At 43.5% G+C, this 24,176-nt stretch overlaps 1 protein-coding gene across 1 annotated transcript in view; it reads right to left on the bottom strand.

Annotated features, from left to right (window-relative positions):
- LARS (leucyl-tRNA synthetase) overlaps positions 1-14,136 on the bottom strand; it is a 74,066-nt gene extending 59,930 nt beyond the window's left edge. Inside the window, 4 exon segments of the mRNA XM_021084961.1 lie at positions 1,296-1,376; positions 1,780-1,867; positions 5,512-5,630; positions 13,963-14,136. Of these exon segments, the coding sequence (XP_020940620.1) occupies positions 1,296-1,376; positions 1,780-1,867; positions 5,512-5,630; positions 13,963-13,968 (294 nt within the window). The 5' untranslated portion in view covers positions 13,969-14,136.

Raw genomic sequence — 24,176 nt, forward strand, 5'->3', positions numbered from 1 at the left:
ATCTGACAGGTATTAACTTAACATCACAAAAATGAGACAAGTTGTCATTATACGCCTTTTGATGTGATACAGTGGGAAGTTTCCACTCACCAAAGTAATACTGGTGGTAACCGAATGCAACAGAAGTGGAAAACTGTCAGAAAGGACGTTTTAGGACAACCAAAGAGATCTGACTATGGGTTAATGATAATATTACGTCAATGTTCAACTTCTCGGAGGGATTAAGGGGACTGCGACGATATGGAAGAATGCCAATTTTTTTTCACCTTTTTAAAAATTAAAGTATAGTAGATTTACAATGTGCCAATTTCTGCTATACAGCAAAGTGACCCAGTGATACATATAGATTCCTTTTCCTAAATTATCTTTCATCGGTATGCATTTATTTTATTTTTTTTATTTTTTGATTTTTAGGGCGGCACCCGAGGCATATGGAAGTTCCTAGGCTAGAGGTCGAATTGGAACTACAGCTGTCAGCCTACACCACAGCCACAGCAACACCAGATTTGAGGTGCGTATGCAACCTATGCCACAGCTCACAGCAACACCAGATCCCTGACCTACTGATCGAGGCTACGGATCAAACCTGCATCCTCATGGATTCTAGTCAGATTCGTTTCTGCTGTGCCACAGCAGGAACTCCTGGGCATGCATTTATTATATGCTGAGAGACAGAACTAAAGCAACTGTGGCAAATGTTACTACTTGGTAACTTGAAGTGAAGGGTACGTGGGTGTTCACTGTACTATTCTACTACCTTTCTTACAGGCTGGACATTTTTCAAAGCAGAAGACTGGATAATAAAAAGAAATGAGAGTTAAATTTCCCAATTCCTAAGGATTTAGGGAGTTCTTTCAACCCCAGTTTTCTGGCCCATTCTTTATTGAAAATTATTTTTAATATAAGTTTATGACAAACTTAAAACATTTACAAATATGACCAAAATATGATAGGCCTGTTTATCATTTTTATGCTAATAGTCTAAATATGTCATGAATGCACAAAACGAGCCCATTTTGCTTGTTAATAGTTACATGAATGTATAAGGTAACCAAAAGATATCAAAATTACTTAGATATCACTTAGACCTTAATGTACACCCTCTACTGAAACACTTCTTCACTCAAATGTTTTCTAAAAATTTGGTTCACCACAATAAATTCAACTCATTTCAAAAGACACTTTAACATAATACAGACACACGCATGTGAAAACCCTACTTCAAGCTCTTGAATTGGATATTACCACTTGCTCTAAGCTAAAAAGAGTAGACAGCAACCCCAAAGCCATCTTACCTTAATAGGCATTCCAGTACAGTGTAAACCGAAGGGATACAGACAAGTTTTTCCTTTCAGTCTCTGGTACCCTACTGCAAACTACAGAAAGAAATTAAATTTCAAATACAAGTTTAAACGCTAAGCAATACAAAAGGCTGACTTTTCACAAATCTCATTAGTTTCGCTCTCCTCCTCACATCTTCTTTAGAACACCAGTTAGATTTATAATCATTCCAAAATTCTAGCACACTATCCCTTTTTGTCTTTCCACTCATCTAGGAATTACTTATGAACATGTATACATACCCAGACCCCTGCACACATATACATACAGCACATGAAAATATAGAAATTAAATTACTTAAATATAAAAATTATGCTTAAAATTAAGGGATGTTTAAATTCCTTAATAGGAAGTAAATTCCATAGATGCCATTTTCTTCAGCATACTACTTATTTAGGACCCCCCATCCCATTACATTAGACACAGAGGAAGATTTACCTCACATTTAGATAAAGAAAACGTGTGTCCCAAGTGAAGGCGCCCATTCATATACGGATATGGGAAGGTTACAAAGTACTTGTCCTTGCTGCAAAACAGTCACATGAAAAACACAGTACAAAAAAGAAAACGTTAAGTTCCTTTTACATTAAAGGTGGTGTTGTGGAAACTTCTACTACAAATTACTTAAAATTTAGTTATTTAAAAGACACTGAAAATTAAATTTATAAATCCAGAAATTAAAAACTCTCTAAAATTGAAACTTACTTTGGATTTAGAAAAAGCAAGATACTTACAGGCGGCTGTTAAAGAACTAAATTTCCCTGTAGAAAATTTACCTTAAGCTAAAATACTGAGTAAAGATGATATACTAAGGAGTTCCCGTCGTGGCTCAGTGGTTAACGAATCCAACTAGGAACCATGAGGTTGCGGGTTCGGTCCCTGCCCTTGCTCAGTGGATTAAGGATCCGGCGTTGCCATGAGCTTTGGTGTAGGTTGCAGACGCGGCTCGGATCCCGCATTGCTGTGGCTGTGGTGTAGGCCGGCAGCTACAGCTCTGATCAGACCCCTAGCCGGGAACCTCCATATGCTGTGGGAATGGCCCTAGAAAAGGCAAAAAGACAAAAAAAAAAAAAAAAAAAAAAAGACATGCTACGAGTAATACTAATACTCTTAGGAAAATGGATTAATTTAATGTTTTACTGATTAAATGAGATATGCATTCATTAGATACATTTTAAGCAATTTGGAGGCCCTCAGATAAAACATTCTCAGAATTACATTATATGTCATAAATTCACTTAAACAGCACTTTTTTGGAGTTTCCACCATAGCTCACCAGAAGCAACTCTGACCAGCATCCGTGAGGATGCAGGTTCTATCCCTGGCCTTGTTCAGTGGCTTAAGGATCTGGTGTTGCCGTGAGCTGTAGTGTTAAGTTGAAAACAAGGCTTGGACCCCGTGTTTCTGTGGCTATGGTGTAAGCCAGCAGCTACAGCTCCAATTCGATCCCTAGACTGGAAACCTCCATATGCTGCAGGTGCGGTCCTAAAGGGAAAAAAAAAAGGCACTTTTTTAAAGCCACTTAATGTATTGTTATATTCTTTTTTTTAATGAATCAAGTGTATCTAAAAGACATGTATGAATAAAATGAACACTTGTAAACACATCACCCAACTTACATACTCACTGAAGCTTCCTGTGTGCTCCCCTCCACCCTCCCACCAGAGATAACCGTTACCTTGAAATTTACTTCTGTCATACTCTCATTTCTGAATAGTTTGCACCTATATCTGTGCCCTTAAACAATGTATCATAGTTTCACTAACTAGTGAACTTTATTAAAAAAAAAGTCTAATTCATAAAGATTTCTGCCATTTGCCTTTTTCACTCAGTTATATTTCTAAGTTGCTTCAGTTCATTTTCTTTCATTGAGCAAAACAGCTTTCTAATTCACTTTCAATTACTTGAAATTACCTTATAATTGACCAAAGTTCTAGAACCAAATAGAAGCTTCAAATTATACTTTAAAGTATAACATCATATACTTTGAGTTAGAGAAAACTCCTTTTTCTTAGAAAAAAAAAAAATTCCATTAGAATGCAGCTTAGTAACAACAAGGACAGACTTTGGAATCAATAAGTCCTGATAAGTCCAAGCCCTGTCATTTCCTACCTATGCAACCTTGGGCTGGTTACTTAATCTCTCTGTATCTCAGTACTCCCATCAATAAAATAAAAGAATTGAAATACTTAAAAGTTTATTACGAAAATCAAATGAGGAGTTCCTGCTGTGGTTCAGTGGGTTAGGAACCCAACGTAGTGTCCACAAGGATGCAGGTCCCATCCCTGGCCTTGCTCAGTGGGTTAAGGATCCAGCCTTGCCACAAGCTGCTGTGTAGGTTGCATATATAGCTTGGATCTGGCGTTGCCGTGGCTGTGGTATAGGCCGGTAGCTGCAGCTCCGATTCCACCCCTACCCAGGGAACTTCCATATGCTGCAGGTGCGGCCAAGGAAAGGAAGGATTAAATGAGAACATGCATGTTAAAATACGGCAACTGGAGTTCCTGCTGTGGTGCAGTAGGTTCAAGATCCCACATCATCTCTGTGGTGACACGCATTTGATTCCAAGCCTGGCACAGTGGATTAAGGATCAGGCATTGCCACAGCTGTGGTGTAGGTACAGCTGTGGCTTAAATTCAATCCCTGCCCCAGGAACTTCTAAATGCCTTGAGTTCAGAAATAACTAATTAACTAAATTCCTATTTCCGGTCTTGGGGGGAGAGCAGAGGACAAAACAAAAAGGGCCTATTTCCTAATGGCTTGGCATACTGAATAATTAAGAGATCAATATTAGCTACTATTACCAATATATTGCTGTCAATCTATTTCCTCAACTCTTTCCTTTTCAGCTGAGCCTGTAGCATGTAGAAGTTCCTGGGCCAGGGATCAAACCCACCCACAGCAGCACCCAAGCCACTGCAGTGACAATGCCGGATCCTTAACCTGCTGTGCCATAGGAGAACTCCTTTCCCCGACTCTTAAAAGGCACATTTTTCTACATTCTAACATAGCTAAAACTGAGATACAACTTATAATTGATGCATATATTTATTATGGTATTACATTATGGCAATTATTTTGTTTTTGCTTTTCTCCAATATCATATCATTATCTATGGTCTGCCTTCTAACCTATGGTTCTTTTTTTATTAGTTAGATATATATATTTTTTGTATTTTTTTATTAAAGTATAACTGATGTACAATTACGTATCAATAATCTGTAAATCTTTTTTTTTTTTTTTTTTTTTTTTAATCTTTTTAGGGCCGCACCTGTGCCATATGGAAGTTCCCAGGCTAGGGGTTGAATTGGCACTATAGCCGCCAGCCTACATTATTATCTAGGATTCTTAACATTAGGCAAGAGTTTTACAAAATAAGATCTTCTAATACAGAAACCCTTCAAAATTTATATTTTGTGCCTTGGCGATAATTATCACTATAATATGAATCTCAGTAACAATAATTTTCCTTTGCCATTAAAGATAAAACTTCAAAAGATTAAACATCCACCTTTGTCTAAATATGAAAAATACTAGTTGAGTTTTTTGGACGTGCCTACAGCATGTCAACGTTTCCAGTCTAGGGACTGAACCCACGCCACAGTAGCAACCTGAGCCACTGCAGTGACAACACCAGATCCTCAAGCTGCTACACCAGAAGAAAAACTCCAAAAAATATTATTTAAAAAAAAATCCTGGAGGAGTTCCCGTCGTGGCGCAGTGGTTAACGAATCCGACTAGGAACCATGAGGTTGCGGGTTCGGTCCCTGCCCTTGTTCAGTGGGTTAACGATCCGGCGTTGCCGTGAGCTGTGGTGTAGGCTGCAGACGCGGCTCGGATCCCGAGTTGCTGTGGCTCTGGTGTAGGCCGGTGGCTACAGCTCCGATTCAACCCCTAGCCTGGGAACCTCCATATGCCGCGGGAGCGGCCCAAGAAATAGCAACAACAACAACAAAAGACAAAAAGACAAAAAAAAAAAAAAAAAAAAAAATCCTTTAAAATTTTCACAGAAAAGAGGATGGTAATTTGAAATTCAGAAAGTGGAAGTCACCTCCTTCAGCCAATTTCAGGCATTATAAATACAATCTGTCTTACTCTTTCCACACAGCAGTTTCTGCACCCACTGGTTCTGCAAACACAACGTGTAGAACTTCACAAACTGTTACTCACCTAGTCTGCTTCTCTAAATCAGATGCATTGACCTCAAACACTTTCTCGGTATCCCATTTTTGTTGGATTTCTTTCTCAATCTTCTTCAAAAAATCCACTTTGGTTGTTCCTTTTCTTTCCTGTCAGACACAAAAGACAACTATCCACTCTATTTCCACAGGCTTGCTTTAGAAAAAAGAAAAAAACTCGGTTCACACGGAATTGAGCTGTTTACTAATAGGTTAATTCTTCCATGGTTGTCCCGAAATTTAAATGAGTAAGATTAAAAATTAGGGTTATAACCCCTCCACTTCAAACCTCAAAGGGATGATTAAAGAATTACTTACACATAAAAAGGTTTGGAAAACTTGCTTTTAATTACATACTACAATATAATACTGTTGCAAATGCTCCTATTTAGTTAAAATATGTGAATTCTAGAAAAGCATAGGATGGAGCAGTGCCTGCTTGCCCACCTGCAATGATGCCCACCAAAGGAGGACCACGAGGCCCAATGAGTAAAAGCTAAGGGAGGCTTAGTCATAAGCGTGTTTTTTCCCTAGGAAGCTGATGGAGAACATCTCTCTAAAATGGTTACCAGGCTATGAATATGACAATAAAGTGAAACAGAGAACGGCAAGCATACCTCTAGCATATTGGATTTACATGAAAATATTCCCATCATCCCTCACGCCACCCTTGGAGGTAAGGGAAAGGAAAGAACATACATGATCATTCTAACTCTGAAACAGAGGAGGAGTGAGGGCTTCCTTCTCAGTGTGTGACTCTTGAAAAAGAATTCGCTGCTAAAAACACGTGAAGCCGGAGGGAACACAGCACTTACGGAACTAGCAAGTGTGAAAGTGTGATACCAATGGACCATACACGAATCTAATTCTGTCCTGAAAACCTAATATTAGGTTCTAGAATTTTATTTTCTGGTACAAAATTATCTGAACCAAAATTAGATTTTCTCCCCTTCGTACATGCTAACATTTCCAGATTCTGCAGCATTTTCAAATGAGAAAATACCCAGGTTCTATTTATACTTTTACAACCTACTAGGCAGTTGATCTTGCCAAGTCATATCATGTCTCCCCCTGTCCTTCCACCCAACAATTTTTTTTTTTTTTTTTTTTTTGGTCTTTTTAGGGCCGCACCTACAGCATATGGAGGTTCTCAGGCTAGGGGTCAAATCAGAGCTGAAGCCACCAGCTTACGCCACAACACAACAACACAGGATCTGAGCCACATCTGCGACCTATACCAGAGCTCACAGCAATACCGGATCCTCAACCCACTGAGCAAGGCCAGGGATTGAACCTGCATCCTCACAGATACTAGTCAGGTTCGTTAACCGCTGAGCCACGATGAGAACTCCCCATCCAACAATTTAAAACATGCTTTCTACTCACATCACAGATTTACAGCATTTTCAGACAGCTATTTTTTAAAAGTTATACAAATTTAAATACTATGCCAAGAGGAATTTGTGCAATAAAAAAACTTACCACTATTTCTTTAGTAAGTATTTTATGTTAAAGATACCTTGTACATTGTCATAAAAATAACATTAAAATTAGGTAAGATTCAGTACATATGTACTATAAAGTTGTCAACTATTTTTACTTTTTTTTTTTTTTTTTTTTTTTGCTTCTTTAGGGCTGCACCCACGGCACATGAAAGGTCCCAGCCTAGGGGTCCAATTGGAGCTGCAGCTGCTGGCCTACACCAGAGTCACAGCCATCCTGTAAGATTCGAGCCATGTCTGTGACCTAACCACAGCTCATGGCAATGTGTGATCCTTAACCCACTGACCAAGGCCAGGGATTGAACCTGTGGCTTCATGGATACTAACTGGGTTAACTAAGCCATGAGAGGAAATCCTACTTTTACTATTTTCAGTTCTCTATATTTTAAATCAAAGAATAGTTTACTACTCCTTTTTATTTTTTTAAGCAAGTTCAAGACAGAAGAGTACAAGCTACAGAAAGATGAAAATGTCTGCTTACAAGGAGGTGATGCGATGATGGATTAAAAAACCTTGCCACAAAGGCAGAGAGGAAATGAGAAAGAATTCCACAACTGAAAAGTCATGGATGTTACAAGTGTTTCTAGTAACCAAAGGAAAATAAAAATGGCAAGTAAATTTTTTTCTATGAATCCTGACCATAAGGGCAGATCATAAGGGCAGTGAGTAGAAATTACATCACAACACAAATCTCACAGAGTCACTTCCTGTTCAGAGGCTCTCTACAGTTCTCTGGATGGAGTCTTAAACCCGGCACTCAAGGCCCTTCTCATCTCCTCTTGGCTGGGCCCCTCCCTCCTCCCTTCTCACCTCCACTCCAGGCCTATTCAGCCACCTGCACTTCCCAAGTGTGCTAAGCTCCCTCCTTCCCCTCTGGGCCTTTCTTCAAGCTATTTTCTCTGCCCTCCTGGCCCACCAGTCTCTCTGCCTGGCTATCTCATCCTTCAGGTCTCACCTAATCACCCGCCTGGATTTCCCCAAAAGTGTAAGACACGCCACTCTTAATACGTTCCGACCTGCAGTATTACCCCCAGGATGGCGCTAACCACACACTGGTGTCAGTATCAGTCTGCCTTTCCCACAGGACTGTAAGTTCACTCACAGAGGGAACTGTACCTCCTTTCTCATTATATCCTCAATGTCTAAGCCTATAGCAGGTTCTCAAATATCCGTGAATATTTAAAGATTTAAAAAGAGAAATAAAGAGTTCCCATCGTGGCGCAGCAGAAACGAAACCCCCTAGAACCGTGAGATTGTGGGTTCGATCCCTGGCCTTGCTCAGTGGGTTAAGGATCTGGCGTTGCCATGAGCTGTGGTGTAGGCTGCAGACATGGCTCGGATCCTGTGTTGCTGTGGCTGTGGTGTAGGCCAATAGCTACAGCTCCAATTAGACCCTTAGCCCGGGAACCTCCATATGCCACAGGTGTGGCCCTAAAAAGACAAAAAGTAAAAAAATAAATTAATTTTAAAATAAAATAAAATAATAAAAATAAAGAGATACATGTAACACATTGCCAGCTTTTGCATACTGTGGCCAAAACAAAATAACACAGACTAGGAACTGGGTTGCATATTGGAATCAAGGTGCTAAGCAGTCTGGACTCTTTCCCAAGAATTTCCATAAAACTAAGTGTGGTTGCCTAAGGCATTTCCTTTTCCAAGAAAGAATAAGGGCCTGTCACCCACTCACTCCTTCCCACTCCTGCCACCAACCTTCATTTACATCCTCAGCTCCTTTGCCCCTCTTACTGAAAAATCCTTTTTTTTTTTTTTTTCTGTTTTTTTAGGGTGGGGCCTAGGAATCTGTCTTTTAATGTGTTCTTTTTTTTTTCCCATCTTTTTAGGGCCACATCCGCAGCATACGTAAGTTCCCAAGCTAGGGGTCAAATATGAACCGTGGCTGCCAGCCTACACCAGAGCCACAGCAACATGGGATCTGAGCCACGTCTACGACCTACACCACAGCTCACAGCAACACTGGATCCTTAACCTACTGAGCGAGGCCAAGGATCAAACTTGGTCAGTTTCTTAACCCGCTGAGATACAATGGGAACTCTGCAAAATCCTCTTCTTAACAAATAACCTGTAAGTTATAAGGAGGTCTCTCTATTCCTATACATGTATATGCTGACCCACTTTCAATTCTAATACACAAGGACTACTGTTTGAAAAAAGCTACGGCCGAGACGGCAGTTTGTCTCCGTGATACTCCTTCCCTTTCTTCCTCAGCATCAAAAAGCCCAGTCTAGTTTAGGGTAGTGCAGCAGAGGCGGTTAAGCACACTTGTTCATGGTTTCATAACTCCAATTTGTGAATTCACGAATTTGGACTGGATTCTGGCAAAGGAGATTTGAGCAGAAGAAAGTCACTTCCATTCGCTTAAAACACGCTGTACAACTCCTCAGCCAGCTTCACCTACAGTTAGAAGAAGCACAGTGCCTGCAGCCCACGATACTTCTAGGGGCTCAAAATATTTAATATTTTAATTTCATTTAAAATCAGAAGAAAGGAGTTCCTGTCGTGGCGCAGTGGTTAACGAATCTGACTAGGAACCATGAGGTTGCGGGTTCGGTCCCTGCCCTTGCTCAGTGGGTTGACGATCCGGCGTTGCCGTGAGCTGTGGTGTAGGCTGCAGACGCGGCTCGGATCCCGCGTTGCTGTGGCTCTGGCGAAGGCCGGTGGCTACAGCTCCGATTCAACCCCTAGCCTGGGAACCTCCATATGCCGCAGGAGTGGCCCAAGAAATAGCAAAAAGACAAAAAAATAAAATAAAATAAAATCATAAGAAAAAAATAAATTTTAGGGTAAAAGGAAAAAACTTTAATATATATCTGTCTTTATACCAACACAGCTACAGAATGTAATTCCTAGTTTTGTTTTGTTTTGTTTTTTTACAGAGGAAGGAGCCCACAAAGGCAAACGTATCTAGGACTTCATGAAGCCTAGCTGTACCTAGCCTACCTTGGGGTCATGGGTCATAGGAAAGCCCACTCTATCAATACTAAGTTCCTTTTTCCTTAAACCAATTTGAGCTGGTTTCCATTGCATATAACCAAATAATCCCTAAGACATTTACCCAAATGGGTTGTGAACTCCTGGCAGACAGCAACTTTTTAGTCACCTCAGCACCATATACAATGCCAATGAACACAGAAGTTACATGACAAATATTTTTGCTTAAAAATGGGAGTTCCCGTCGTGGCGCAGTGGTTAACGAATCTGACTAGGAACCATGAGGTTGCGGGTTCGGTCCCTGCCCTTGCTCAGTGGGTTGACGATCCGGCGTTGCCGTGAGCTGTGGTGTAGGTTGCAGACGCGGCTCGGATCCCGCGTTGCTGTGGCTGTGGTGTAGGCCAGCAGCTACAGCTCTGATTCGACCCCTAGCCTGGGACCCTCCATATGCCACAGGAGCGGCCCAAGAAATAGCAAAAAAAGACAAAAAAAAAAAAAAAATGACATCACCAAATGGAATTCCCATCATGGCTCAGCGGTAATGAAACCTACTAGTATCTATGAGGATGAAGGTTCAATCCCTGGCCTCAATCAGTGGGTTAAGGATCTAGCATTGCTGTGGTTGTGGTGTAGGCTGGCAGCTGCAGCTCCGATTCAACCCTAGCCTGGGAGCTTCCATGTGCTACAGGTGTGGCTGTAAAACAGCAAAAAACAAAACAAAACAAAAAAAACCTCAGAGGTCAATTGTAACAAAATCTGATTCTGGCCCCAGCATCAACTTGTATAACTTTGAGCAAGTCACTTGATCAATCTGAGCCTAAGCTTCTTCATTAGTTACTCAACTAAATGACTGGTTACTCTAATTTGTTAAAAGGTTAATGAGAACTGAGTTCCTGAACTTTGGCTCTAGTGATGTGTAGGGCCAAATAATTATTTGTTTTCTGGGGCTGCAGTGCATTATAAGTTGTTTAGGAACATCCCTGCCTTCTACGCACCTGCTGCTAGCAACATACCCCCAAGTGTGATCTTCTTGAGCCTCCAAACCAAATGTTCTCTGGAGGACAAAGTCACCCCAGCAAAGAATGGCAAAACCAGATAATAAACTTTTTCATATACTCATAGTATTCTGCAGTTCTTAAAACTTTTACGAACATTAACTTATTTGATATTAACAACAACCCTGAGAGGGGGCAACACTCACCTTAGGGAGGGACCAGACCACTGATAAAGACGATGAACCCAAAGCTCAGAGATCATCATGCCAGCAAATGGTCAGGCCGGACGAAAACACTCATCTTTTGTTTCTGCTTTTCTCTTGTACTCTGGCCATATCCCAGCTCCACCAACTACCAGCTGTAGAATCCTAGACAAGTCCCTTAACCTCTTTAAGCCCCCATTTCTCTACCTATCTATAAGGTGAGGAAATTAAATGCATCTACCTTGTGCTATTTTTCTGGCCATGCCGCATTCCCAAGGCAGAGATCAAACCTATGCCACAGCAGTGACCTGAGCCACAGCACTGACAACACTGGACCCTTAACCTGCTGAGCCAACAGAGAACTCCTACCTTGTACTGTTATTATGAGGATTAAAAGATATGGAGTTCCCGTCATGGCTCAGCAGGTTAAGAATCCAACTCGTATCCATGAGGACACGGGTTTGAACCCCGCCTTGCTCAGTGGGTAAAGGATCCAGCATTGCCACAAGCTGCAGTGTTAGTCACAGATGCAGCTCGGGTCCCACATTGATGTGGCTGTGACATACGTCAACAGCTGCAGCTCCAATTCAAATCCTAGCCTGGGAACTTCCATAAGCTACAGGTGTGGCTCTAAAAGGAAAACAGGAAAAAAAAAAAGGAAGGACTTAACATGGTGCTGGACCCATGGTAAAATTTCAATAATGCTATAATCATTACTACAGAAAGACAACTAGATATCATGTACTTTTTATTATGTGTCAAAAATGGCATTTCAGGGCCTGGCAAAGGTGGGAATGAAAGAAGACTGGGCCTGAAATACCAATTATTGAAGTTGAGTGATGGGTATATGTAAGTACATAATATTGTTATTATCTCTACTTGGCTCAATATTTAAATTTACCAAAATAAAATTTTTTTAAATTAGCTTTATTTATTTATTTGTTTTTTAGGGCCGCACCTGTAGCATGTGTAACTTCCCACATTAGGGACTGATGCGGATCTGTAGCTGTCAGCCTACACCACAGCCATAGCAACTCGGGATCCAAGAGCCATGTCTGCGACCTACACCACAGCTCAGGTCCCCAACCCACTCATTAAGGCCAGGGATCGAACCCACATCCTCATGGATACCAGTCAGGTTCGTTTCTGTTGTGCCGCAAAAGGAACTCCCCAAATGAAAATTTTAAAAATAAAATTATATTGATAAAATAAGGATATTATCCTTATTACATCACATCCCCAGGCCCTGTCTACAAGTCTGATATGTAACTAAAGGGATTAAAACTGTCAAAAGTGCTATAAAATAAACATTCCCAGGATATAAAGAAAATTATATTGTTTGCTCTTTTTACAAATTTAATTATAACATAAAAACTAATTTTATATCCATGCTATTCTATGTTTACTATCTTATACTATTGGTAAGGTTTCTCCCAGAAAGAAGTGGAAAACTTTCGTTAAAGGAGTGTGCTTGCAAAATAAATTACCCAATTAGTTTACAATTGCAAACAGTACAGTGATTAAGAGAATGATCTCCAGAATGGGATCAAATGAATTAAAATTCTACTTCTAAAATGAGATCTCACCCCCTCTCTTCTGTTCAGGAACATCACTCCAGCAATAGGTGTCCTCTACAAAAGATCTGCATAAATTTTCCCTTCCTGCAGGGCAACTGCCATAAGCATACAAGCACTATATAATTCCTCCTTTCTTAAAAAAAAAAAAAAAAAAAAAAAAAAAAAAGCCCTCTTTCAACCTTCACCCCCATTCTAGTCTCCTTTGCATAATTCCTCAAAAGAGTTGGCCGTAGCCCCTCCCTTCCCCCCCCCTTTTTTTTTTGGTCCTTTTAGGACCGCACCCGGCGGTACATGGAGGTTCCCAGGCTTGGGGTCCAATTGGAGCTGTAGCCGCCGGCCTACAGCACAGCCACAGCCACGCCAGATCCATCCGTGCCGCCTCTGCGACCTACACCACAGGTCTGGGCAAAGCCGGATCCCTAACGCACTGAGCGAGGCCAGGGACCGAACCTGCGTCCTCAGGGATGCCAGTCAGGTTCGTTTCCACTGAGCCATGCTTTCCTGATCAGCAACCTACGAGGCTTCCCAGGATCTACACCCTCCCAGGGCTCAGTCCTCCACCTCCACCGCCAGGCGACACACAAACACAGGCCGTCCACACCACCTCCCCCGGAGGACCCCTCTGGCCGCACAGCCCGCCCGGTTCCTCACTCGCACTGCTGCCGCCGTCCGGAAAGCTCTTCCTCTGCACAGGTGCACGGCTTACTCCTTACCCGCTTTCGGCCCAAATGCCACCTTCTCAGCGCGGGCTTCTACATGCCCCCTCCCTGCTCTATTCGTTTCTACTGCACAGAGCGGCACCTGACACACTGCACACACATTTTTTTTTTTTAAACCACATACTTCAGAATGTAGCACGCATAAACTAAACACCATGAAGGCAGGAACTTCTGTCTACAAAGAGGCGCTGCGTAATTTTCTGTTTGAAGGAGTCGTCAATGCTCCATACTCCTCTCTCTCCAAATCAGTTTTTAGAACCTTTGGTGAAATAACGCGTGACGTTAAACAGTCTTTAAAGCTAAAAACCTTAGCGCCTCGTCAGCTAGCAAGAAAAGGCACATGCTCACAACGGCCAAGCCTTAAACGCGGGGGGCAAGGCCTCCTTTTTCTTTAGAAAAGGGTTTTCCCTCAGGACAGCGGCTACCACACGGCGCCCCTACACTGGCAAAAGCAGGCAGTCCGGCCGCGCGGACCCTCTTCCCGCCAAAACTTACCGCCATGGCGCCGCCCAGCCGACTGCACAAACCCACGACAGCGACCTCGAGGACCCCCCTCAAAGGAGTGGTTACAACTTCTTCCCTCCCTCTCGCGGGAGTCAGGCCCACCACCTCCCTGAAGCACACGCTTCACACCTGATGAGGCAATCACCGGCTCTCTAACTACCTCCGGGGCCACCTCGTGGCCTGCTGGGAGTTGTAGTTCCCAGAACCCTAGAGCCCACGTCCAGCAGGCACGTATTGACTACATTTCCCAGAGAACAACAAAGCCACCGGAAGTCTAAGTCCAGCCACACACCCCCCCGGGGGGAACCGGTAGTGACGTCACGTGTATGTTGAACTACAAAGCCCATGATGCAGTTCGGGGTCGCAGATCGCTGTGAGCGCGCCCTGAGTGACGTAGAGATCCCGGGCCACCAACCTTTTCACCTTATGGAGCTGGGTTAGGTGGCTTGTCTGGATGCCTGGACGCAAGTTGTAGTCGTCTTCAGGGACTGAGGTGCTAACTATGACATGTTTACGACTGTTGGTGGCATTCAAAATCCAAAAAAATTTTTTTTATTTCTTAGTGAATTTATCACACCTGTAGTTATACAATGATCATCACAATCCAATTCAAAATCCAAAATTTAGACATTTTATAGCCATGTATTAACAATCCTCATTTTTTACATTTTTTTTAAAGGAAAGGGTGGAAACCTACCTGCTCCCAGTGCCCGGCTCAGACTGGTTCATCTTACCAAGACTCTGTTGTCTGAAGTACTGGTTACTAGCCATAAATGGCTATTTAAATTAACCAGTTTAAAATAAAATTTAGGAGTTCCCGTCGTGGCGCAGTGGTTAACGAATCCGACCAGGAACCATGAGGTTCCTCGGGTTCGGTCCCTGCTCTTGCTCAGTGGGTTAACGATCCGGCGTTGCGTGAGCTGTGGTGTAGGTTGCAGATGCGGCTCGGATCCCGCGTTGCTGTGGCTCTGACGTAGGCCGGTGGCTACAGCTCCGATTCGACCCCTAGCCTGGGAACCTCCATATGCCGCGGGAGCGGCCCAAAGAAATAGCAAGAAGACAAAATAATAATAATAAAATAAAATTTTAAATGTAGTTCTTCAGTCGCACTAATGCCACTTTTCATGTAGAAAGTCCACATGGCTAGTTGTTCCATATCCGGACAGCGAGGGTGGATATAAAACATTTCCATCATCAAAGAAAGATTGATTGAAAAGCGCTGATCCAAGATTTTTACTTTCTGGTAGTCAGATTATTACTCTCACCTGCGTTCCTTTATAATTTGTTAACATTTATTAAGCATCTACAAAGCACTTGGAGGAGCTGGGTGTGCCCAGACCAGAAGTGTGTCTTCCTAAAAGAATAAGTGGGTGGGGGGGAGTTTGCCCATGAGGATGAGAGGTCCATTCCTGGCCTTGCTCAGTGGGTTAAGAATCCCAGGGTTGTGGCAAGCTGCAGTGTGGTTTGCTGATGTGGCTTGGATTTAGTGTTGCCACGGCTGTGGTGTAGACCGCAGCTTGCAGCTACAGTTAGACCCTTAGTCCAGGAACTTCCATGTGCTACAGGTGCAGCAGGAAAAAGCATGTAACTGGGTCCCCATGCTGTACATCAGAAAAATAAATAAATACAAAAAAAAAAAAAAACAAGGAAAAAGCAAAAAACTGGGAGAGGGGATTTCTTTAATAAAAATGTTGTTATATATGTGTAATATATATATTATGTTTACATTTTTCAACCACTAGTTTTTATTTCTTTGTTTGTTTGCTTTTTGGCCACACCCTCAGCTTGCAGAAGTTCTAGGGTCAGGGATCCATGCTGATCCTTAACCTGCTGAGCTCCCAAGGAACTCTTGAACCACTAGTTTTGAAATACAAATTTAACGATGGTCTAAAACAATGCCTGGCACATGGTATGGGCTCACTGAAAATTTATTAGATGAAAGGAAGTTAAGAAGGAACTTTAGATTATAGAGAACCTACCAATGGCTCTCCCACCTTTGTGCTCTCACACATAAAAATACTCTCCATCACTTACCACACCCTCCTCCTTTAGCTACTAACTATTTAGACGTCACTCCCTGACAGCCCAGATCTGGGTTGAATGTCCCTTCCTAGATGTTTGCTGAAGCGCTGCCTTCCTCCCCTCCCTTGGGAAAATTATCTTACTGAATTTGAAGTGCCTGTTGGTTTATCGTTAGATGTAAGCTCCATGACAGCAGAGGCTGCCTAGCACATAGTGTCTGGCACATAGTAGGTGCCTTGTAAATACATATTGAATGAATGAAAGAATCCTTATCATCCACAGCTGTTATAACTATAGTTAGGCTTTCCTATTCCAATTCTGCCCTAACCAGTACCATTTGTCATCTTTGACTCATCAGCTTCCAGTCTGCGTCGGTAACTGAAATTGTTCATACAAGAAATATTAAGCACCTGTGAACATGACAGCGAGGTAGGACATAGTAGGGAACACAGGTAACAACACAGACGTGGCCGCCGCCCTCATGGAGCTTACAGTTTAAAGGGCATGTGCCCTTAAAGAAAAAAATAAACAAGTACCTGTGATGACAAAACATGAAAGCTCTACCTATATGCCTCCAACTTCATCCTTACTAATTTTAGAGTTTCAGCGACAACTACTCTTTTTTTCCCAAGGGTCATTTGGTTTTCATTCACTGAACTAATTTGTTGAGCTTTTACTATGGACAAGGCCCTATGCCAGATATTGAAGATACAAGACTTGAACAACGCAAGCACAGTTACCTCGTCCGGAGAGCTTACATCTGCCGGAAGATGCAAACATTGAATCAGTGGGAGCAATGGGAGGACCTGGAAGCGTTGTAAGTGAGGAAGGGACATGGTCCTATTTGTGTCTTGTAAAAATAATTCTCGGCAGTTCCCGTTGTGGCGCAGTGGTTAACGAATCCAACTAGGAACCATGAGGTTGCGGGTTCGATCCCTGCCCTTGCTCAGTGGGTTAAGGATCCGGCGCTGCCGTGAGCTGTGGTGTAGGTCGCAGACGCGGCTGGGATCAGGTGTTGCTGCAGCTCTGGTTAGACCCCTAGCCTGGGAACCTCCATATGCCACAGGAGCGGCTCTAGAAAAGGCAAAAAAAACAAAACAAAACAAAAAATTCTCAAAAAGGACTGGAAGGGAGCAAAAGTGGAAGCAGAAGTCTATTGCCCTTGTCCAGGTCAGAGGTGATGGTGGTTTAGACGATGGGGGTGGCAGTCAGGGTGGGGAAAGCTGGACAGAGTGAAAAGATAGAAAATCAAAGTTATTACAGCTGAGTAATGTGGCCTTTTATTTGGGAATTGTCGATTCTTTGCTATCCCATGTGGAATACCCCCTCTAGATAAATGAAGTTAGAAAGATAGGATAGTGGATAAGAACTCAAGCTCTGAATCAGAGACGAAGTTCATCATTTACTAGCTGGGTGACCTCTGGCAATTCAATTAACCACTCTATAAAATAAAGGTGGTAATAGTACCTCATAGGATTGCTATGAAGATTAGAGAGTAATATGTATATGGGCATATATATATATACATATATAAAATACAGTAAGCACTTTGAAATGTCAGCTATTTTTTGTTATTATTTTGGGAAAATTGGTCCAGAAACATTTTCTATTTAATTAAAATAGAAAAAGCTTGCCTACACCCCCTAATAATCTTTCCTAGCCTAACTGAACTGCTTATTGCTGTATAATTGTGTGAGAGACCGTCAACAACTCTCAAACCATGTTGTCCTCATTCTTCAAAATTCCACAACAGACTCACTTGCTCCTTGTTTTGCTTCGTTTTTTCCACCACTCTACTCAAGCCAATTGAATCAACATTTCTAAATTTAGATCCATAAAACTATAATTAGCTTTGGCTTGTCTCTGAGTCTCTTTATATTTGTTTTTCATGCATATTGACCTAACTTCCCAAACTTTATACAAGGCAGGCCAAGGAATACATGTGGGCATGTACTTTCCTACATCTGTTCGACAAACATGTGCCATCAGTAAATGTGGTTGTCACTTACCCTATTAGACATCTTTTGCTTTCAAAATGGTTTCATTTCCAACGTTAGGGTTGTGCCTTTACTTTTATTGTTTCACAAACAGCAAACAGATTTTTCTTTCTGACACAGGCAATGAGTTGAAAGAGAAGGAAAGAGCTTTCTAGGGTTTATGGACCTCGGCTGATCCCAGGGCTGCTCTGTGTGCAACCTCTGGCAGCACTGGGCAGCAGAGACAGTGTGTGCAGTGCTTGTGCTCACTGGCTTTGGAATAAGAAGCCTGGGTCTGATCCGAACCTCTGTCCCGTGCTAGCTCTGCTCCTTCAACCTTGGGATGACACTGGATCCTCATATCTAGCTGAGAATGGAAAATGAGCGCTACCAAGCAAGGTGATTATCCCAACGAGTGGCTCATGGTCTAAGTGCTCAAGAAATTAAGCTAAAGAGAAAGAAAGCGGAGTTCCAGAGTTCCCACCGTGGCTCAGTGGAAACGAATCTGACTAGCACCCATGAGGACACAGGTTCGATCCCTGGCCTCGCTGAGTGGGTTACAGATTCAGCATTGCCGTGAGCTTCGGTGTAGGTCGCAGACATGGCTCGGATCCTATGTTGCTATGGCTGTGGTGTAGGCTGGCAGCTACAGCTCTGATCTGACCCCTAGCCTGGGAACCTCCGTATGCAGTGGGTGTGGCCCTAAAAAGACCAAAAGAAAAAAAGAAAGAGGAGTTCCCACCATGGCACAGTGGGTTAATAATCTGACTGAGTGGCTCAGATCCATGCGGAAGTTTGGGTTTGATCCCCGGCTAAAAGGATCTGGCGTTGCTGCGGCTGTGGTGTTGGTTGCAGCTGTGGCCTGGAATCGGTCCCTGGCCTGGGAACTTCTATGTGCTGCGGGTATGGCCATGGAAAGAAGGAAGGAGGGGAGGAAGAAGGAAGTCAGTTTGATCGCTGCTGTGATCTGAATGTTTTGTCTTCCCACACACTCAACATTAGTTGAATCCTAATGCCCAGTGTGATGGTATTAAGATCTGCAAGGTGCTTAGGTCAGGAGGGTGAAGCCCTTTTGCCTGGGATTAATGCTCTTATAAAGGAGAACCCAGAAGCCCCCCGCCTCTCTCCACCGTGTTAGGATACAAAAAGAAGGGTTCGGCCTGGAAGAAGGCCCTCACCCAGCCATGCTGGCACCCTAACATTAGACTCTCCACCTCCAGAACTGCGCAAAATAAACTTCTATTGTTTTTAAGGCACCTAGTCTGTTGAATTTTGTTCTAACAGCCCAGACAGACTAAGGCAGTTAATGGGAATTCTAAATCTGATGGACACGAGCTAGGAACAAGTAGCCATGTTTATCAGGGAGCTTTTGTATTTAGAAAAACGTAACCAAATTAGAAACGTTGCACTTCTCAAGTACTAAAATTTTGCACAATCCCCGCGGCCTGGATTTCTCCTAAGGTGGCGATACTTGTAATTCTCGGGAATTAGAAATGCCTCAGTCATGCTACGCCACACCAGTCTCTGGACCCACGTGCTTCAGGCTGCTCCCGTCAACATTCCGCAGAGCTTTGCCAGCCGGGTCATGGAGTCCTACGGGCAACGTGACAGCTGAGTCATCAAGACGCTCCTGTGGTTGTTCCGAAATAGCCTTCCTATCCAAACTGCTGCTACCATTTCCATCACCGGTATGAAGGGGTCTGGGGCTTCTTAAGACACAGGAGGAAGGAAGGAGGGGAGGAGGGATAGACAGATGGAAAAGAGGAAGGGGAAAGGAAAAAAGCGAAGAAACAGGTAAAGACAGCGAATCACCTGTTATTGGGATCCCATTTCTGTGACTATTTTTAAGATTTTTGTGCATTTACAACATTTACGTCTCCTTTTTGCAGTATTAGTGAAATGGAAAGTGGGGTAAACTATAGAAATTGGTTGTACAATCATGGTCCTGCTTTTTTTGTTTTGCCTTTTTAGGCCCGAAGCCTTGGCATATGGCGGTTCCCAGGCTAGGGGTCAAATCAGAGCTACAGCTGCCTGCCTTCACCACAGCCACAGCGACACGGGATCTGAGCAGCATCTGTGACCTACACCACAGCTCACAGCAACGCCCGATCCTTAAGCCACTGAGCAAGGGCCTGGGATCAAACCTGCAACCTCGTGGTTCCTAGTTGGATTCGTTTCTGCTGCGCCACAGCAGAAAATCCATGGTCCTACTTTTTTACTCCCTATTAATTGGTCAAGCTCCTATTATCCTAGAGGCCAGAAGTCAGCATCTTCCTCTAAATGCTATTCTATATAGTGTCTGAGAATTTGGGCTCTAGTACCAGACTGCCTGACTTTGGATACCCCCCACCCCCATTCCAAACTTGCTATGCCATGACGGGAACTCCCCAATGGTCAGTTTTGTATCCTTATCTCTCTTGATGTTAAGAAGTTCATTTGACACAGTTGAAAACTCCACCTTTCCTAAGACAATTCTTCTCCCTCTGTTCTTCTTCCTCACTGGCCCTGCTTCTCAGTTTACTTTACCAGATAGCATTCCCCTTCCTTCTAAGGAGGAGAATGCCCTACTGGCCTTTCCTGCTACGTACTCACTTCCTAGATAATCTTATCCACACGTCACATGCTGATGGGCCCCTCATTTTTAACACCAAGCTAATCCCTGTCTTAGATCCATCTCTCTACTAAACATCTCTACGAGAATTTTTATATTAATCCTCTGTTATGCCTAACAAATTACCCCAAAATGTAGTGGCTTAAAACAACAATAACCATTTATCACCTCTCACAGTTTCTGTAGGTCAGGAGTTTGGGAGCAGCTTGACTGGGTAGTTCTGGCTTGGGGCTTTCATGAAATTGCAGTGAGATGCTGACCAGGGCTACATCATCTGAGGGTTTGACTGGGGCTGGAAGATGTTTCTAACACGGCTCACTCGCAAGGCTAGAGAGTTAGCCCTGGCTATTGGTTTAAAAAGCCTCAGTTCCTCTCAATGTGGACCTCTCCAAAGTGTTGATTGAGGGAGCTCCTGTTGTGGCTCAGGGGTAACGAATCTGACTAGCACCCATGAGGACACAGTGGCTTCGCTCAGTGAGTTAAGAATCTGGTGTTGCCATGAGCTGTGATGTAGGTTGCAGGCGCAGCGTGGATCTGGCATTATTGTGGCTGGCAGCTGTAGCTCTGACTCCAACCCTAGCCTGGAAACTTCCATATGCTTTGGGTGTGGCCATAAAAAGACAAAAAAAGAAAAAAACAGTGTTGATTGAGTGCCTTTTGACATGGTGACTGGCTTTCCCCAGAACAGGAGCTACAGGAGTTCCTGCTGTAGCTCAGTTGGAAACAAATCTGACTTGCATCCATGAGGACACAGGTTCAATCCCTGGCCTCACTTAGTGGGTTAAGGATCCAGCATTGCCATGAACTGTGGTGTAGGGCCACAGATGCAGCTTGGGTCTGGAATTGCTGTGGCTTTGGTGTAGCTGGCAGCTGTAGCTCTGATTCGACCCGTAGCCTGGGAACTTCCATATGCCGCACCTGAAGCCCTAAAAAGCAAGAAAGCAATTAAAAACAAAATAGGAGCTGCAGTGCTTTTTATCCTAGGCTTGGAGTCAATGGCATCACTTGCAGTGTGATCTCCTGGGCACCCAGACAAGGCCTGATCCACTGTGAGAGCAAAGTCCACAGGGGTGTGACTCCTAGGAGGTAAGGCTCGGGGCATCTCAGAGGCTGGCTACCGCTGTGTCCTATGTCTAAGACAACGTCTAAGGCCTAATTTAAGTCCCAAACTGAATTCAATGTCCACCAACCACTCTCCAAATCTGCTCTTCCCTCATATTCCCCATCTCAGGCCAAACCCTTGGTGTCATCCTTGACTCCTTTGTGTTTCATACCACAACTCATCTGTCACTAAAAGTCACTGAGTCTAACCTCAAAATATATACAGCATCCAACTTCTTACCACCTCAGCGCTTGCCTAGTCCAAACCGCTGTCGTATCTTGCGTGCAATTTTGCTTCCTGACTGGCCTTTCTACCTTCTCTTGTGTCCCCTCCAATCTGATAACCATAAAGCAGCCACTGTGATCCTACTTAAAAAACTAAGCCAGATAATTTTATTCCTTTCTTTAAAACCTTCAGTGTCAGTGTTCCCATCATGGCTCAGTGGAAACGAATCTGACTAGCATTCATGAGGACACAGGTTCGATCCCTGGCCTTGCTCAGTGGGTTAAGAATCCAGCATTGCTATGAGCTCTGGTGTAGCCACAGATGTGGCTCAGATTCTGTGTTGCTGGGCTGTGGGGTAGGCCGGCAGTTACAGCTCTGATTCAACCCCTAGCCTGGGAGCCTCCAAATGCCGAGGGTGAGGACCTAAAAAGATGAAAGACAGAAGACAAAAAAAAAAAAAAAAAAAACCCACAAAAGACAAAAACCCTTCAGTGTCTTTCAGTCTCACTCAGAATAAAAATTCAAAGTCCTTATTACAATGGCCAGTCAAGTCCTGCGTGATGGGTCTTCTAACTACTTCTCTAGCCCCTGGCTCACTCTGCTCCAGCCCCAGAGCTCTCCTGCTTTCCTCAGACTTGCCAAATTAGTTCTTGCCTCAGGGTCTTTGCACGCCCTGGAAAGCTCTTTTCTCACGTATCCACGTGACCTGACTACCTCCAGACCACTGCTCTGCTCGGAGTCCTTGAACTTCCCCATCACTCTCTCTCCCCTCATTTTGCCTTATTCTTCTGTACAGAACGTATTCCACCTGACACATGATAGCGTTGTTTATTTGTCATCATTCACCTCCTGCCAGAATAGGTCTTCAAGAGAATGCCTATTTTTTTTTCCACTGCTGTATCCCCAGAGCCTAGAACAATGATAGGTCTGCAATCAATATTTCCTGAAAGAAAGAAAGGCTGAAGGCAGGAACTGAAAGAGGCTAATCCATGCAAAGTGGGTTGGCAGAGTGCCTGGCACACAAGGAGTATGAGTTATTATTATGTGATCTGTCCAAATCCTGGGGCCTTATTCAATCTAAGGAAGGGAGGGCTGTGGTCTTCTAGTATCAGAATAGTGACCAGAGGAGAGCACCGGGGCTGGCGCAGTGTAAATGCATCTGACTAGTAACCATGAGGTTGTGGATTTGATCCCTGGCCTTGCTCGGTGGGTTAAGGGTCTGGTGCGGCTGTGGCATAGGCCGACAGCTGTAGCTCCGATTCGACCCCTCGCCTGGAAACCTCCATATGCCATGGGTGTGGCCCTAAAGAGAAAAAAAATTTTTTCGCTACTGCAATGGAGCTTTGCACATTTCTCCTGGATGCTTTGCTAATCTGCCAGGATAGCTCCTAACCTGGGTCCCCAGGAAACCGTCAGAGGGTGGGGCAAGGACTGTATCAGGCATGCACGCACCCAGAGATGCCACTTTCAACCTTTCCTCCCTGTTAACACTGCTCTGAATGTGTGAGCAACTTTTTTTTTTCTGGTCTTTTTTTGGCTGCCCCCACAGGCATAAGGAAGTTTCCCTGCCAGGGATCAAATCTGAGCTGGAGCTGTGACCTGTGCCATAGCTGTGGCCATGCAATGCCATATCCTTACCTCACTGTGCCAGGCTGGGGATCAAACCAACGCCTCCACGGAGACAAGCCAGATCAGTAATCCACTGAGCCACAGTGGGAACTCCAAAGCAACTTTAAAAAAAAATTTGATGTATTTGCAGAGTCTTATGCAGTTGTAAGAAACAATGCAGGGAGGGCTTTCCACACACTTCTCCTGACTTCCCCCAGTGGTAACATTTGTAAAACTCTAGTATAGTATAATCTGACATGTTTTATGCGTATTCATTTGTGCATCTATGTGTGTATAATTCTATACAATGTTATCACCTCTGTGGTTTCTGTGTCCATACCCACAGCCAAGATACAAAGCAGTTCCAGCACAGCAAGGATCCTTCATGCTGCCCTTTAATAACGACCCCTCCTTTCCCTCCACACCCCCACCTCTGACCTCTGTTCCTAAATTATGTCATTTTCAAGTGTTATATAAATGGAACCATATAATATATAAACTTTGGGGATTGGCTTTTTTCCTTACTCATCATAAGTCATCCAAATTGTGGCATGTATCAGTAACTCCTTCCTTGCTGGAGGGAAGCATGGAGTATCATTCCAGGGTATGTGTGCATCACACAGGTTCACCATTCACCTGGTGTCGTTTGAACTGATGGATG

Source organism: Sus scrofa, chromosome 2 (genome assembly GCF_000003025.6).
Source record: "Sus scrofa isolate TJ Tabasco breed Duroc chromosome 2, Sscrofa11.1, whole genome shotgun sequence".
NCBI classification, from domain to species: Eukaryota; Metazoa; Chordata; class Mammalia; order Artiodactyla; family Suidae; genus Sus; species Sus scrofa.